The 13,133-nt window shown below is 57.8% G+C and overlaps 1 protein-coding gene across 3 annotated transcripts in view; it reads right to left on the bottom strand.

Annotated features, from left to right (window-relative positions):
- Window positions 1–4,540: 4,540 nt before the first annotated feature.
- Window positions 4,541–13,133, bottom strand: part of AP2A1 (adaptor-related protein complex 2, alpha 1 subunit) — a 45,392-nt gene continuing 36,799 nt past the window's right edge. Inside the window, exons 8-24 of one of the 3 annotated variants that reach the window (XM_006898652.1) lie at window positions 12,011–12,161; window positions 11,396–11,564; window positions 11,115–11,252; window positions 10,824–11,006; window positions 10,467–10,564; window positions 9,528–9,759; window positions 9,274–9,441; window positions 9,021–9,181; window positions 8,580–8,645; window positions 8,159–8,215; window positions 7,959–8,041; window positions 7,287–7,376; window positions 6,335–6,458; window positions 6,132–6,248; window positions 5,574–5,643; window positions 5,329–5,463; window positions 4,541–4,994 (exon numbers count right to left, since the gene is read on the bottom strand). In XM_006898652.1, the coding sequence (XP_006898714.1) occupies window positions 4,917–4,994; window positions 5,329–5,463; window positions 5,574–5,643; window positions 6,132–6,248; window positions 6,335–6,458; window positions 7,287–7,376; window positions 7,959–8,041; window positions 8,159–8,215; window positions 8,580–8,645; window positions 9,021–9,181; window positions 9,274–9,441; window positions 9,528–9,759; window positions 10,467–10,564; window positions 10,824–11,006; window positions 11,115–11,252; window positions 11,396–11,564; window positions 12,011–12,161 (2,120 nt within the window). In that variant the 3' untranslated portion in view covers window positions 4,541–4,916. The remainder of the gene's footprint in view (window positions 4,995–5,328; window positions 5,464–5,573; window positions 5,644–6,131; window positions 6,249–6,334; window positions 6,459–7,286; window positions 7,377–7,958; window positions 8,042–8,158; window positions 8,216–8,579; window positions 8,646–9,020; window positions 9,182–9,273; window positions 9,442–9,527; window positions 9,760–10,466; window positions 10,565–10,823; window positions 11,007–11,114; window positions 11,253–11,395; window positions 11,565–12,010; window positions 12,162–13,133) is intronic. The other 2 variants (XM_006898653.1, XM_006898654.1) reach the window with 2 other exon arrangements.

The raw sequence follows: 13,133 nt of genomic DNA on the forward strand, positions 1-13,133 counted from the left end.
GAGGTCTACTTCGAGGAGACGGCCGTAGCCACTGAAAAATCGCTGGATGTCCTTTTCTCGGACGCTGTAGCTAAGGCGTCCTATGTAGACGCGCGGCATAGTCGTGGTGGGCAGGGGCCCGAAGGCTGGGGAGGGCGGTCGATGGGCGGACCGCGAAGGCTGGGGACCGCGAGCAGCAGACCTGGTGTAGACGCAGAGAGAGCGGCCGGCACACGCCCCGATGCAGAGCCGCGGCCGCGCGCCGGGCTTACGCTATAAAGACCGCGGGGCCGGGGGCGGGGCGCTGCGCGCATGGCGTCACTGCGCAGGCGCGTTCCCGCTCGCGCCGGCGACCCACGCTCCTGGGTGATTTGCGCTTCTAACATCGCGAGATTTCGGAGAAGCGAGCTTGCTCACAGAGTTCTGACCATCCCTCCCCACCTTCTCTTGTAAACGTGCTTCCTGCGGTGCAGACACGGGCTTGCCTCGGGTTTTGGTTTTTTAAAATTATTTTGTTTGTTTGATTAATTTTAATGAAAGTTTACAGAGATTTAGGGTTTCCAATCATTCATTGTTGCACTTTTCTCCCTGCCCCAATTCACTCTTCTCCTTGGAAAGAAAAACTTTGTTATGCATTCCCTCCCCACAAATCCACTCTATGCAGCCTTCACTCTGGACTCCTGTCATGACAAGAATACCCACTCATATGTCCCTTTTAAACAGTTCTCTCCCTCATCTGTTTCAATGCAGTATATATCATTCCTCCCCTCCTTCTGTCCTCCCTCAACCCTAATGTCAGTCCCGTTTTTTTATTATTATTAATTTATTATTATTATTATTATTATTATTATTATTATTATTATTATTTGTGTTTGTGTGTGTACCGTCAAATCAGATCTGACTGGTACAGGAGGAGATTGTCCCTCCTTCTTCAGCAGAGCATCTGGTGGATTTGAACCGTGCACCTCTGGGATTGCAGTGCAGTTTTCTGCCACTAGGCCACCAGAGCTCGCCTAGTTTATTATTTTTAAAAAGCACCATTAATTGTTGCACATTTTCCTCCCTCCCTATTCCCACCCTTTTTTTATTTTTTTATTCTTTTTATTCCCACCCTTTAAATGTGGCATAGTTTTAACTTATTTAGAATACAATCAAACCCCTTGGCCCCGTCATGTGACTGGGCTTTGCTTTTCATCACTAAGCAGAGTTCAAGGGCACCAGGGAGAAATCAGGACACTTTGCTAGTGCAATGAGCCGCCTTCTGTGCCTGGGGCATCGCACTGGGGGCAAAGCACCTGGCTGAGTTTGGGGGTGCAGGACGTGGATCGAGGGTCCTCTTGAGTTGGATGGAGGAGCAGGAATTTGGCCCTTTTTCTGTTCGTTTCTAACCTCCTCCTGGTGGCTCAGACCAGCAGCTTGGCCAACTTTAATGGCTGCAGGGTCCTCGGCGGCCATGGAGGAGGCGTGTGGGGGGGACACGGTGCACCTCTGCACCTTGCGACTTTCAGCAGGAGCCCCCTCCTCTACAGGAGCTGTCGTGGTGGCGTGTCCCCCCACCTGCCGGCAGGTGCAGCCAGCTGGTGTTTATGAGCCCAAGGGTGCAACGATCACTCAGGATACAGAAGCAACACGAGGCAAGGAGTCTAGACTGTGGCTTCTCAGGAGAAAAGGTAGTTTCTGATGCCCCCTCCCTCCTCAGCTGTCGCAATCAATAGAGTCCACAGGTTGCGGCAGAATCTGGAGGTACAGCAGAAGCGCCACACGATGGTGGTCCCCAACAGGAGTTTGGAGCAGGGGACAGGGCTGGGGTGACAGCTCCTTTTAAAGAAGACACCTGAGGATCTTTCAGCCACTCAAGTCAGCTGTTGATTTAACAGACGCTTCCTGCCCAGCCTGATTCTCTCCTCCCTGGGAGACTGTGGGAGGATGGAGCTGGGGAGGAATTTGGGTTTCCAAATTCCAGTCTGCGCCCTGGGAAGACGCAGGTCAGGACCATTCCTCTCCCACCTCCCCTCCACCCTCATTGTCCTGTCATCTGAGGAGGGCAGCTCGGAGCTGAGGTGGGAGCGGCTACTCCAGATGGTGTTTGGGGCCATGGTGAGACCTCCAGCCCCTTCCGCCCAAACCAGTTATCTGAATTCACAGTATCCTCTTCTCCCAGGGCCCCCAGTCCCTCCCTCCTCCTGGGACAGCTTAGGGACAGAAATGGACCTGATGCGGAAAGTGCCACTTTCTCATTTCCTTAGGTGTGATAAGCTTCCTTTACCAAAATCATCCCACTTCTTTGTACAAATAGTGGGGTAAGTTCCTTGAGGAGTTTTTGCCCCAAAGTCACTGGTTGAAACCAGATTCCAAGTCTTAGCAGAACTGCTCACTGTGACAGAGAGTTGTCCTAGAAACTCATTATTGTTGTTATGTGCCGTCGAGTCATCTGCGACTCATAGCGACCCTATGTACAACAGCCCTAAACCCTGCTCTATCCTGTGCCAATCTCATTGTCTCTGATACACCCATCCCGATTACCCCAGTCACTGAATCAATCCACCTCACAGAGGGCCTTTCCCTCCTGTGCTGTCCCTCCACCCTTCCAAGCTTGACATCCCTCTCCAAGGACTGGTCTCTCCTTACAACACGTCCAAAGTATGTCAGACGAAGCCTCAGAATCCTTGCCTCCAAGGAGCAGCCTGATCTCACCCTCTCTAGGATAATACTGAAATTCACGCCTATGCCTGTCATTTTTTTAATAATTTTTTATTATTTTTTTTGTGTGTGTGTACCGTCAAATTGGATTAGACTGGTACAGGAGGAGATTATGCCTCCTTCTCCAGCAGAGCATCTGGTGGATTCGAACCGTGTACCTCGGGGATTGCAGTGCAGCTTCTTGCCACTAGGCCACCAGAGCTCCCTCTATGCCTGTCATTTTTAAAACCAAACATACGGTGGAGGATTAAGATGCTCGGCTGGAGAAGAGACAATCTCCTCCTGTACCAGTCAGATCCTATTTGACGGTACACACACACAAAATAATGAAATTAAATAAAAATATTTTAAAAAAAAAACCAACCCACACACTTCTTTTCCTTCCAGTGCACGCTGACAACAAGCCTCGTCCACAGTCACATTATAAGCCATTTCCCGAGAGCCACATAAAGTTCCATTCCTCTCTGCTGAGACAGTGACTCAGCATTAGCCCTGCGGTCCCTTCTCACTGCTGTTCATCTGCATGCACGCCACCTCCGAGGATTCTTAATGGGAGAGGGCAAGGACCCGCTGAGTCCAGCTACTACCCCCTCGTAGTAGTGACATGGCCTCTGAAGCAAGAATCTCAGTGCCTGCAGACCTAGGAATCCAGATCTCTGCCCGCTCCTTGCTCAGACCCCAAATTCCCAGCCTCTTCCTGCCTAACACCGCGCAGCCATGGCCTCCTCCACGCTCAGTTCCGGGAGCCCTCCTGTAGTCTACCCAGCACTCCAATTGGACTGATACAGGTGTCCAGGGCCAATACTATCCTATGTAGTTCTTTTTTTTTTTTAAATTTTTTTATTATTACTTTTTTTGTGTGTACCGTCAAATCGGATCTGACTGATACAGGAGGAGATTGCCTCTCCTTCTTCAGCAGGCCATCTGGTGGATTCGAACCACGTAACTGGGACTGCAGTGAAGCTTCTTGCCACTAGGCCACCAGAACTCCCTCCTATGTAGTTTTTGTGGGACCTGAAGAGCTGACTGCTATCGCAGACTGAAGGGTCCATACAGGTAAGGTATTGTTATGACACCTGGGCACTACAGTTCCCAGGAGCCCCTGGGGCATTCTGACACGGTGGGACTTGGGCTCCCTGCTTATCCAGCCCAGTTGGACTAGTTTTCTGAGGGGAGGCCCACCAGGATCCTACGTCCTTCCTTCTTCCTCTCTGCTAGGTCAGCGACCACCTCATTGACAGCTTCCTGGGGGACCATGAGCTCATCGGGAACCTGAGCCAGCGTGTAGTTCCTGCAGAGAGGTTCCTGCTGGGCGCTGGTGACACCTTGGGGCTCTTCAACCCATCCCGACAGCCCCCATTCAGTCCGCATCTTCCTGCTGGTCCACTGGCCAGCCCCCCTCCTGTGTTTCAGTGCCCACTCTATTCACTCCAGTTGGAGGCCCACATGCTCCAAGAGCTGGACAGGGCTCTCCCCTGCTTACAACACAGTGTCCACCATGCCCACAAGACTCCCAGGGATAGAGGGACCGAGGCCGGGTGACTGGAGCTGCCCCAGACCTCACCAGGTCAGACTCGGGCCCAGGACAAGGTGTGGCTTCCTCCCTTGGATATCCAGGTCCTGCTGGTCCTTCCCCAGAACCTGGGCCACTGGACGAGAAGGTGGAGGACACAGCCAGAGGATCTGCCAGCCCCGAGCCTGCTACCTGGCGTCAGGGCTCAGCGGGCCACACAGAGGGACCTCGGCGGCTGGTGGCTCTGCAGTCAGGACCCCTGCAGCTGCTGTAACCGCAGAGTCCCACCACAGACACTCATCCCAATCCTCTGATCCCAGGAGTGGGGACAGAAGCAGACAGAGCCAGTATCTTCTCTCTGTTTATTCGCTCACAATAATACACAGCCCCTGGGTGGGGTGGGGGCGGGAGGGGCTACACAAGGTAGGGAAGGGTGGGGTAAGGTGGGAGGAGAGGAGGTGCCCGCGCCCCAGCCCCTCTCCCCTCTGTGCTTGGGCTGGGGGGAAAGGGCGGGAGGGGCTCCCCCTTACCCCCAGAATGTAAACAGCAGCAGATGAACAAAATAAAAATACAAAAGGCTGGAGGAAGGTCCCAGGCATCCCCCACCCCTGGGGTCTTCCCTGTCACCAGTGGAGGTCCCCTCACTGCCCTACCCACCAGGTGGCCTCAGTCTTAAGGGCTGCCAGGCGCCAGCCCTGTGTCCCCAGAGGCCGTTATCTGGGGCTCAAAACTGCTGGGCCAGCAGCTCACAGAGGTGACGGGAGACAGGTTCCTTGCTGGTGCGCAGGGTCAGCCGGTACATCTGGGCAGAGACAACGGAAGGGCCAGGGAGGGCCAGTCAGAGGACACAGAGCCCAGGGGCCCAGACAAAAGAGGAAAGGCGAGAGAGGAGAAGAGAACGGAGGGATTCGAAGGTGACATGGGGACAAGAAGAAGAAAAAGGAATCAAGAACAGAGAAGAGAAAGAAGCCACATGAAGATCAAGAATGCTCAAAATGTGGAGAGGAGAGCAGAGCCGAGGATGGGGACAGACAGCACAGCGATGTGGAAGCCGGACACAGGAGGGGACAGAGACGAGACATGGAGCACATGAGGCCAGGAGGGGGCTGACCCCAGTCCCTGCTGGGCCTCCTCACCTGGGCCTGGGCGTTGGGCTCCAGCCGGAGCAGACAGCCCACCTGCAGGGCTTTCGTCTGGATGATGCCGGCCCCCACGAAGTTCTCAGGGTTGGGGTCCACGTTGTCTAGTAGGGCAGAGCCAAAGCCCAGGAGCTGGAGAGGGGAGAGAAGTCTTCAGAGTGGGCGCTGGGATAAATGCCCGTTCCCCAAAGCCCTTAGCCCAGTCTGGGAAGGATGCTCATTGGGCCCTCGGCGCCTCTCACCTTGGCCTTGGTAACCTCTGCGTCCATAGGATGGTTGGCTTTGAAGATTTTCTGCGCTTCTTGTTGGGGACTGCAAGTGGGAATGGGTCAAGACAGGGAAAAGGGGGGCCTCTATCCCGGACCACTGTGCACACCAGGCCCCACCTACTTGGAAGCAGTAGTTAGCCCCACCCCGTCTCATAGGCTCAGGAGCTCTAAGGCCACGCCCACTTTCTACAGTTGGTCACGCCCATTTGGAAACTAGCCACACCCCTCCCCATAGGCTCACTACCCACTCAGAAGTGTTAGCCCCACCCTGCCCCATAGGCTCAGGAGCTCTTGGTCCCACCCACTTGGAAGCTAGCCCCACCCACCCCACAGTCTCAGGAGCTCTTGGCCCCGCCCACCCGGAAGCTAGCCCCACCCTATCCCATAGGCTCAGGAGCTCTTCGCCCCGCCCACCCCACAAGCTCAGGTTATTCGCCCCGCCCCCTCGGAAGTTAGCCCCGCCTCATAGGCTCTGGAGCTCTTGGGCCCCGCCCACCCTGCAGACACTCTTGGCCCCGCCCGCGGCCTCACAGGCTCAGCTGTTTCCAGCGCTGGAAGAAATCCTGGGCCGCCATCTCGGTCGGCTGGAAGAACTTGTTGATGGTGACGGGGAGCTTCAGGGTGAGGGACTGGGGGGTTCCCCCGTACCTGAAGGAAACGAGCAGTACAAAGTCAGGCAGGCCCCGCCCCTCGCAGTGAAGCCCCGCCCCCGCCCGGTTGCGGGGCTCACTCACCGGAAACGCACGGAGAGCAGCGGGGGCGTCAGGAAGTCCCGCAGGCACTCGATGTTGAGCACCTGCTGCACCTGTGCGCCCCCGTCCACCTGCGCCGCCACGCGCTTGGTCTGCACCGCAAGCTGTGCTGGGTGGTCAAGGTCACCAACGGGATGGGGGGGCTGACCCCGCAGGGGGCCAGGGCGCCAACTCTGGGGCTTCCCAGCCAGTCCAGTCTAAAGCTCGGCCTATGGGAAACCTGACCCCGCCCCGCTGCCTCTCTGGTCTACACATAGATCCTAGTTCCTTCCACCGTGAGCGCACTGGCTCTGCAAGTCGGCTTATGCACAACCGCAGCCTCTCTTAGTCTCATCTGTAAAATGGGCACAGTTCCGGGACTTAGTGACAAAGCAGTAACCCATATGGAAGTACTTCTCAGTGTCCTGAGCACCGGCAGTATCTGTCTTGTGTGTGTGTCTACCCCTTATGATTCTATGGATGTGGAAAGATGTGCCTGCAGGAGGTTGGAGATAAAAGTGTTCTCTCTAAGGGTTTTGAGCTGCTGTGCAGAGGAGATGGATGTGTACTTTACAGAGCGGACAGGAAGGCTCAGAGATAGAAAGTGGCTTGGCCCAGGGCACATAGGAGAAGACAGTGGTCAGCGGCCAGACACACGTGAAGGAGATACTAGAATCATGAACAAGGAAACCATCAGAGAAAGGGGTCAAGGGGAAACACAGAACACAGAAGGTACTTGATGGGTAAACTGAGGCCCAGAGCAGCTATGGTGCCTCCTGGGCACCTATCCTGTAACCCTATGAGGGTCTGTTCTGACAGGATGCGGGAGGCTGATTCACATGTCACAGGAGAAGATCCTTAGTCTGAGAGGTAACAATTAGCTCCTTGAGGCTGAACAGGGTCAGGTCAATCAGCTGCCCAGGGCTTAGGGGAAGGGCCGGGGCCGGGAGGATATGAGTCTGGAGGTCTCCAGGGTGGACGACAGATGGGGAGAAGTTTTGGAACTGCACCGAGGTCTTGTTGCCATAGAAGAGATACATGCGGCCTGTGGAGAGTGGGGGGTGGGTGGGTCTCAACCAGGCTTCCCCTGACCCCCAACATGCCCCGACCTCAGGTACATCTGTGAGAACAGTGCCCATGGCAAGTTCTGAAATCGCGGCCCACCTTAACATCTGCCACCCATCTCTTCTTAGATATCTACCAGAACTCAGCTCAAAAGCACAGATCGCGCGTTCATCTTTAACACGTCATGGCACTGATTGCTTGCCTTCGCTGGTGAGCTCTGGTCTATGGTGGTCTCAAAGTCAATTCCCACCCAGATCTTCTCGGAACAAGGTTACAGTCCACACTTAGCCATAACCCCTAGCCAGTGAGTCGATTCGGACTCCCGGTGACCTTAGAAGACAGCAGAACTGACCCCCAGAGTACACATTACACGGCTGAGCTCTTTAACCACTAGGGAGCCCCTCAAATATGAAAATTTACTTCAATTCTTCGGTTTTAACGTACTGAATGGTCCCCCAGGCGGCAATGGAAAAAGACTGCTAACAGACTGCTCGCTGATGCCACCTTGCGGTGGGCCCAGCGAACATGCCACACCTGCCACCTCCCGCTGCAGCCCGGTCACCTAGGTTCTGCCGAAACTCAGACTTGACTCCGATCTGCAGCAGCTGGTTCTCGAACAGGACCCCGTTGTTCTTGCACACAAACCTGGGTCGGGGAGCAGCGGGGGGCTCAGGTCAATAGGGGTGCCCAGCTGTACCCACCACCTTTGGCTTCAGCTCCCCTCAAGAGCTTCCTCTCCCCCCCATTTCTGCCAAGACTCACTTATTCAGGAGCTCATCAGCCTCAGGGATGGGGGGGCCGACGTCTTCTGGACCTGGGCTGGAAGTGGGGACAGGAGTGAGATGGGAGAGACTTGGGAGGCTGGAGTCCAGGGAGACAGGGAGCCTGGTGTCCCTGACAGGTGTGTGTACATGTGCACGTGTGCGTCCCCGACACCTGCCCTGCCCATTAGAAGAACCAGATACCATCAAATCAATTCTGACCATGACAACCCCATAATTTGTGCACTCAGGCCCCCAGAAGGCCCCCCAGATCAGCCTCTAATGGCAGGGGGGCCCTAGCAAGAGCTTTCCTCTAAGTCCCTGCCTCTGCGGCTCATCAGGAACCTCCCGCCAAGTCCCACGCCCCCTGACCCTCCCCGAGGGCCGCAGGACTCTGCCCCCCTCCCGGTGCCACCCCTTACTCAGCAGCCGGGGCCGGGTCGGCCAGCAGAGCCATGGGGCTCTCCGGGGCAGGCGGCTCCAGCTCGCTGGGCCGTCCAATCCCAGAGCAGACAAGAGAAGAGAGGTGTGGCAGGCAGCCAATCCCAGAGAGGCAGCGAGAGGGCCGAAGAGAGAGACAGAGGCAGGGAGGCCGGAGGGAGAGGAGGGAGAGAAGGAAGAGTGGCTCAGAACGGTGACAGGACAGGACACCACGAGGAGGCCAGGCCAGAGGCAGCAAAGGACAGGGACAGAGGAGGAAGGCGCCGGGGAGAGGTGGCCAGGGCCGGGGAGAGGTGGTGAGGGTCGGGAGAGGCGGTCAGCGCTGGCAGAGACTTCAGGGACAGGAGCCGAGAGCGGGACTGGAGGCGGGCAGAGGCGGCGGGGCAGCTCTAGTGTCCCCCCATCCAGGGGCGGCCAGGTACCTGAGAAAGGCCTCCTCTGGCGTGGGCCCCAGGCTGGGTGCGGCGGCTGGCCCGTCGGAGAAGACGTCCACCAGGAGGTTCCCAGCGTTGGCAGCAGGGGGTGCCGCTGGGGGAGGGGCTGCCCGCAGCCCCAGGAGGTCAGCGGACGGCGAGGGTGTCGACTGCGGGGGTGCAGGGAGGGTCAGTGGCCTCCAAACCCGCTGGGCCCACCAGCTCCCCCGGCCAGGCCAGGCCGTGCCCCCCGGGGACTGACCACGGTGCTGGGGGTGGGCTCCACGCCCCCGTTGATGTCGTTGCTGCTCGGGTCCCTGCGGCCATCGTCCAGGGCGCTGCCCGCGCCGGGCCCCTTCTTGCGCTTCAACTTGGCCAGGATGGAGGACTCGCGCTCGGGGAACGGGGGCATCTCCTCTAGCACCGTGGCCTGTGGGGGCAGCGGGCTGGCGTGAGTGAGGGCCGGGGCGGTAAGGGGGCCGGGGGGCCGGGTGCTGGGGTTGGGGGGGCTCTGACCAGGACGTCGGTGCTGGCCACCGAGCTGAGCGTGAGGTACTCCACGGCGCGCTGCTGCAGCTCCACGTCGGCGTTGCGCAGCTGCGAGCCGGCACGCAGCACGCCCTGGATGGTGGCCTTGGTCTCGGGGAAGAGGTTGATGAACTTGATGTAGGTGGACAGCAGCAGCGCCCGCGTGGCCACACTGCACAGGTGGAACTTGGAGTGCAGCAGGGAGAACTGCACCGGGGGGCTGTGGGGGGGCAGAGGGCGCGGTCAGGGTGCCCTCAGGAGGAAGGTCACCTCCCTCGGGGTCCCTGATGGGCACAGATCCCCGGTGGGCCCCCAGCCTCAGCCTTTGCTGAGTAGAAAGCCCCGCCGCCCATGCTCCCTTGTGTGTCAGAGGAGAACTGGGCACCAGAGGGCTTTGGGGGGCTGTGCTCCCCGGAGCACTCTTCCCAGGTATCCTCATGGGGCCTTGGACCCTGACCCCTGCAGTTAGGAGCTAAGCCTTTACTTGACTGCACGACAAAGGGCCACTTGACCCATAAACGCACGGCCAGCCAGCCGACTCCAACCCAGCCTCCCCTTGTGACAGCAGACTCGCCCATGGGGTTCCTGGGCTGTAAAACTCTCTGGGAATGGACCGCCTGTTTTTCTCCTGCAGAGCAGCTGGTGACGGGAAACCTGTTTAGCAGCTCAGGGTTTAACCACAGTGCCACCAGGCTCCCGGCTGCCCGGTCGAGGAGCTGACATCCCCAAATTCCCAGGTAGGAGGCTCTGTGATGCTCTGCCCCAGAGCACGCCGGGAGTCTCCCTTCTCCTGACCGGGCTGCGTGGAGGACTGAAAACTCCTCACAATTCATCATCACAAGTCCTGTGACTCCGGGGGGGGGGGGGCGCCCCAAGTCCAAGCCTCGTCAGACCACATGTGTTTACCTCACCCCAAGGTCCTCTCACCTGGAGCGGGGGTCCCCGGCTATCAGGTTCCCGAACTCCCCAAGGATGTAGCCACCGACCTTCACCATGTTTTCATGACAGGCTGGAGCCTGCAGCGCCTGGAGGTGGGGGAACCGGGGTGTGAGGACCGGCGTGAGAAAGGCTGCCCCACTTGCCAGAAACTGTGAGGGGGTCAGAGCTTGAATCCCTGGGGTCCATTTGGTGCCTCTGGGATACAGACTGGTTCAAGATGAAAAATCCTGAGGCCAGAGAGGCGGCGGGACCAGCGGCTCACACCAGTGGTCAGACGGGGTCCCCTGGGCCTGGCCAGCCTGGAACCATCATGTGCACCAGATGGTGACTTGTCCCTGCTCTGACCTCGAAGACGGTCTTGGCGGCGTAGCCCTGGACGTCGTCGCGGTTGGTGACAATCTGCAGCACGCGGTACCACACCTCCTCGCTCACGTAGTCGCCGGCGATGCGGATGAGGTTCAGGATGGTGTCCACATACCAGCTGTAGTCCACGGCGTACTTCTCAGCCAGGATGGCCACCTTCAGGACCTGGGGGCAGGCGAGTGTGTCCATGGGGGCGCTGGGGCATGGACGCACCACTGTCGCCCGTCTACAGACCCAGGAGTCAGCCCCGGCCCTCGCCGCTTCAGAACTCACGATCTCTTCACGGATGGCGTAGTCGGCAGTCTCCAGGTACCTCAGCATCTCGGACACGATCTGCTTGGCGTTGCTCCGGTCACACATGGCGTAGAGGAGGTCGGCCGCCCGCTGCCGCACGCTGACGTCCCGCTCGGTCTGAGGGAGGACAGCACGGCTGGTGGGTTCCAGGCTCCCTTGGGCAGAGGGCCCGGTGAGGGACATGGGATCCTGGGCCCTGTGGGGAACGTGGAGTCCCGACAAAGCTTGGGGGACATAGGGTCCTGGGCCCAGCGGCGTACCTTGAGGGCGTTGATGACGGTGTCGATGTGCGTCTTGACGGCCTCGTGGGAGAACTCGGAGCTGGCCAGCGTGCACATGCTCTCCAGCGCCAGGTAGCGTAGGTTGGTCTCCCGGTGCTGCAGGAACTGGCCCAGCTGGTTGCAGGCGCGCACCAGGAGGTTGGGCTCACTGACAGGCGGGGGAAAAGAGGAGAGAGAACTCAGCTCACAACCGCTCTCACCTCCCCATCCGCAGTGACTCCTCCCCCCCCAAGAGCCCCAGTGCCGCCACGACCCTGACCTCTGGGCTTCAGGGCAGAATGCAAGACCTTACAACACTGCCTCCCAGGAGGCCCTGCGGCAGCCTCACCTGGCCAGCATTTCACACCCCGTCCATGCTCTTCTCATGTGGAAATCAGGAACGGAGGTTCACCCACCCTGGGACTCAGGAGTCCCGCTACCCAGCACATACCCCACTGTGAGGCCTCAAACCCAGGCCCTCTATCCTCACGGCCAGGAGTCCTGACCCCCATCTCTCCTCCCTCAGACCTTGGGGTTCTGGACGCCAGCCCTTCTTCCCTCCTGTCGACAGCCCCTCTGCCATAAGCCCACCCTGCTCAGCGGCCCCGGGGGCACCTGTCATAGTGGATGATGAGGCTGATGGTCTCGAACAGGATGGCGTTCTTGGCGTTGGAGTGCTGCACCTTCTTGGACTTGGGCGGCTCCTGGGCCTTGTTGAGCACCGTCTCCAGACACTCCACCAGCCGCCCCTTCACGGCCGCGTCCTCTGGGGAGGGGAGGGCACGCGGGGCTGGGCCTCTGGTTGACCTGTCCCCGGAGCGCCTGCCTCTTCCCTGGACCCGGCCCACCAGGTGTGTGGCTGTCTGCGTGCACACATGTATCTGTGTAGGTTTGTGCGTGTACATGCCTCTGTGTGTGTGCAGATCTGGGTGCTGGCGTGTGTACCTATCTCTATGCGCACACACCTATCTGGAGCTTGCACGTCTATGTGTGTGTGTGTGTGTGTGTGTGTGTGTGTGTGTGTGTGTGTGTGTGTGTGAATGTGTATCTGGTGTAATGGCCCTCAGGCCAGTCTTTCATTGTTTTTGTTCAGACATTCCTCTAGGTTGTATAGCCCTGGTGTACAAGTTGCCGTGCTGCGGTCACTTGTGGTTGCTGTGAGGCTGAACACTGTGACACGGATGTGTCAAATGCGTTAATGGTTGGCTACCCAATGCGGACTGAGAGTGGGGTGGAGCTCCCCAATTGAACAAGTGTGGAAGGAGGGGTGGCATCCACTTCCGTAATAGCTTGCCTCCGGAAATCCTATGAACCTGGAGAGAGGATGAAAGGTACCCAAGCATCGAGGACTCTCCTTCATTGGGTCGCTATGAGTCACCTGCAACTCGATGGCACTTAACAACAACAACAACATATCTACCTGTAGGTGTATCTTTGTGTGTGTATCAATCTGTATGTTAATCTATGTCTGTGTGTGTATCCATCTGAGAGTGTATCTGTGTGTATACCTATGTGTTTATCTGTGAGTATATATCTATCTGTACCTGTGGGGTTGTGTATCTGTGTACACCTCTGTACACGCTTGCCTTTGAGCACATGTTTGTGTGTATTTATCTCTGTGTGTGTATATCTGTATCTGTATCTGTAAGTGGTGTGTGTGTCTGTGTACACCTCTGGATGTGTTGTCTATGAGCATGTATTTTGGTGTGTTATATCTGTGCGTGGCGTGTTATCTATC

This window comes from Elephantulus edwardii, unplaced genomic scaffold, assembly GCF_000299155.1.
Source record: "Elephantulus edwardii isolate Elephantulus edwardi_28Jun2011 unplaced genomic scaffold, EleEdw1.0 scaffold00236, whole genome shotgun sequence".
Lineage (NCBI taxonomy): Eukaryota > Metazoa > Chordata > Mammalia > Macroscelidea > Macroscelididae > Elephantulus > Elephantulus edwardii.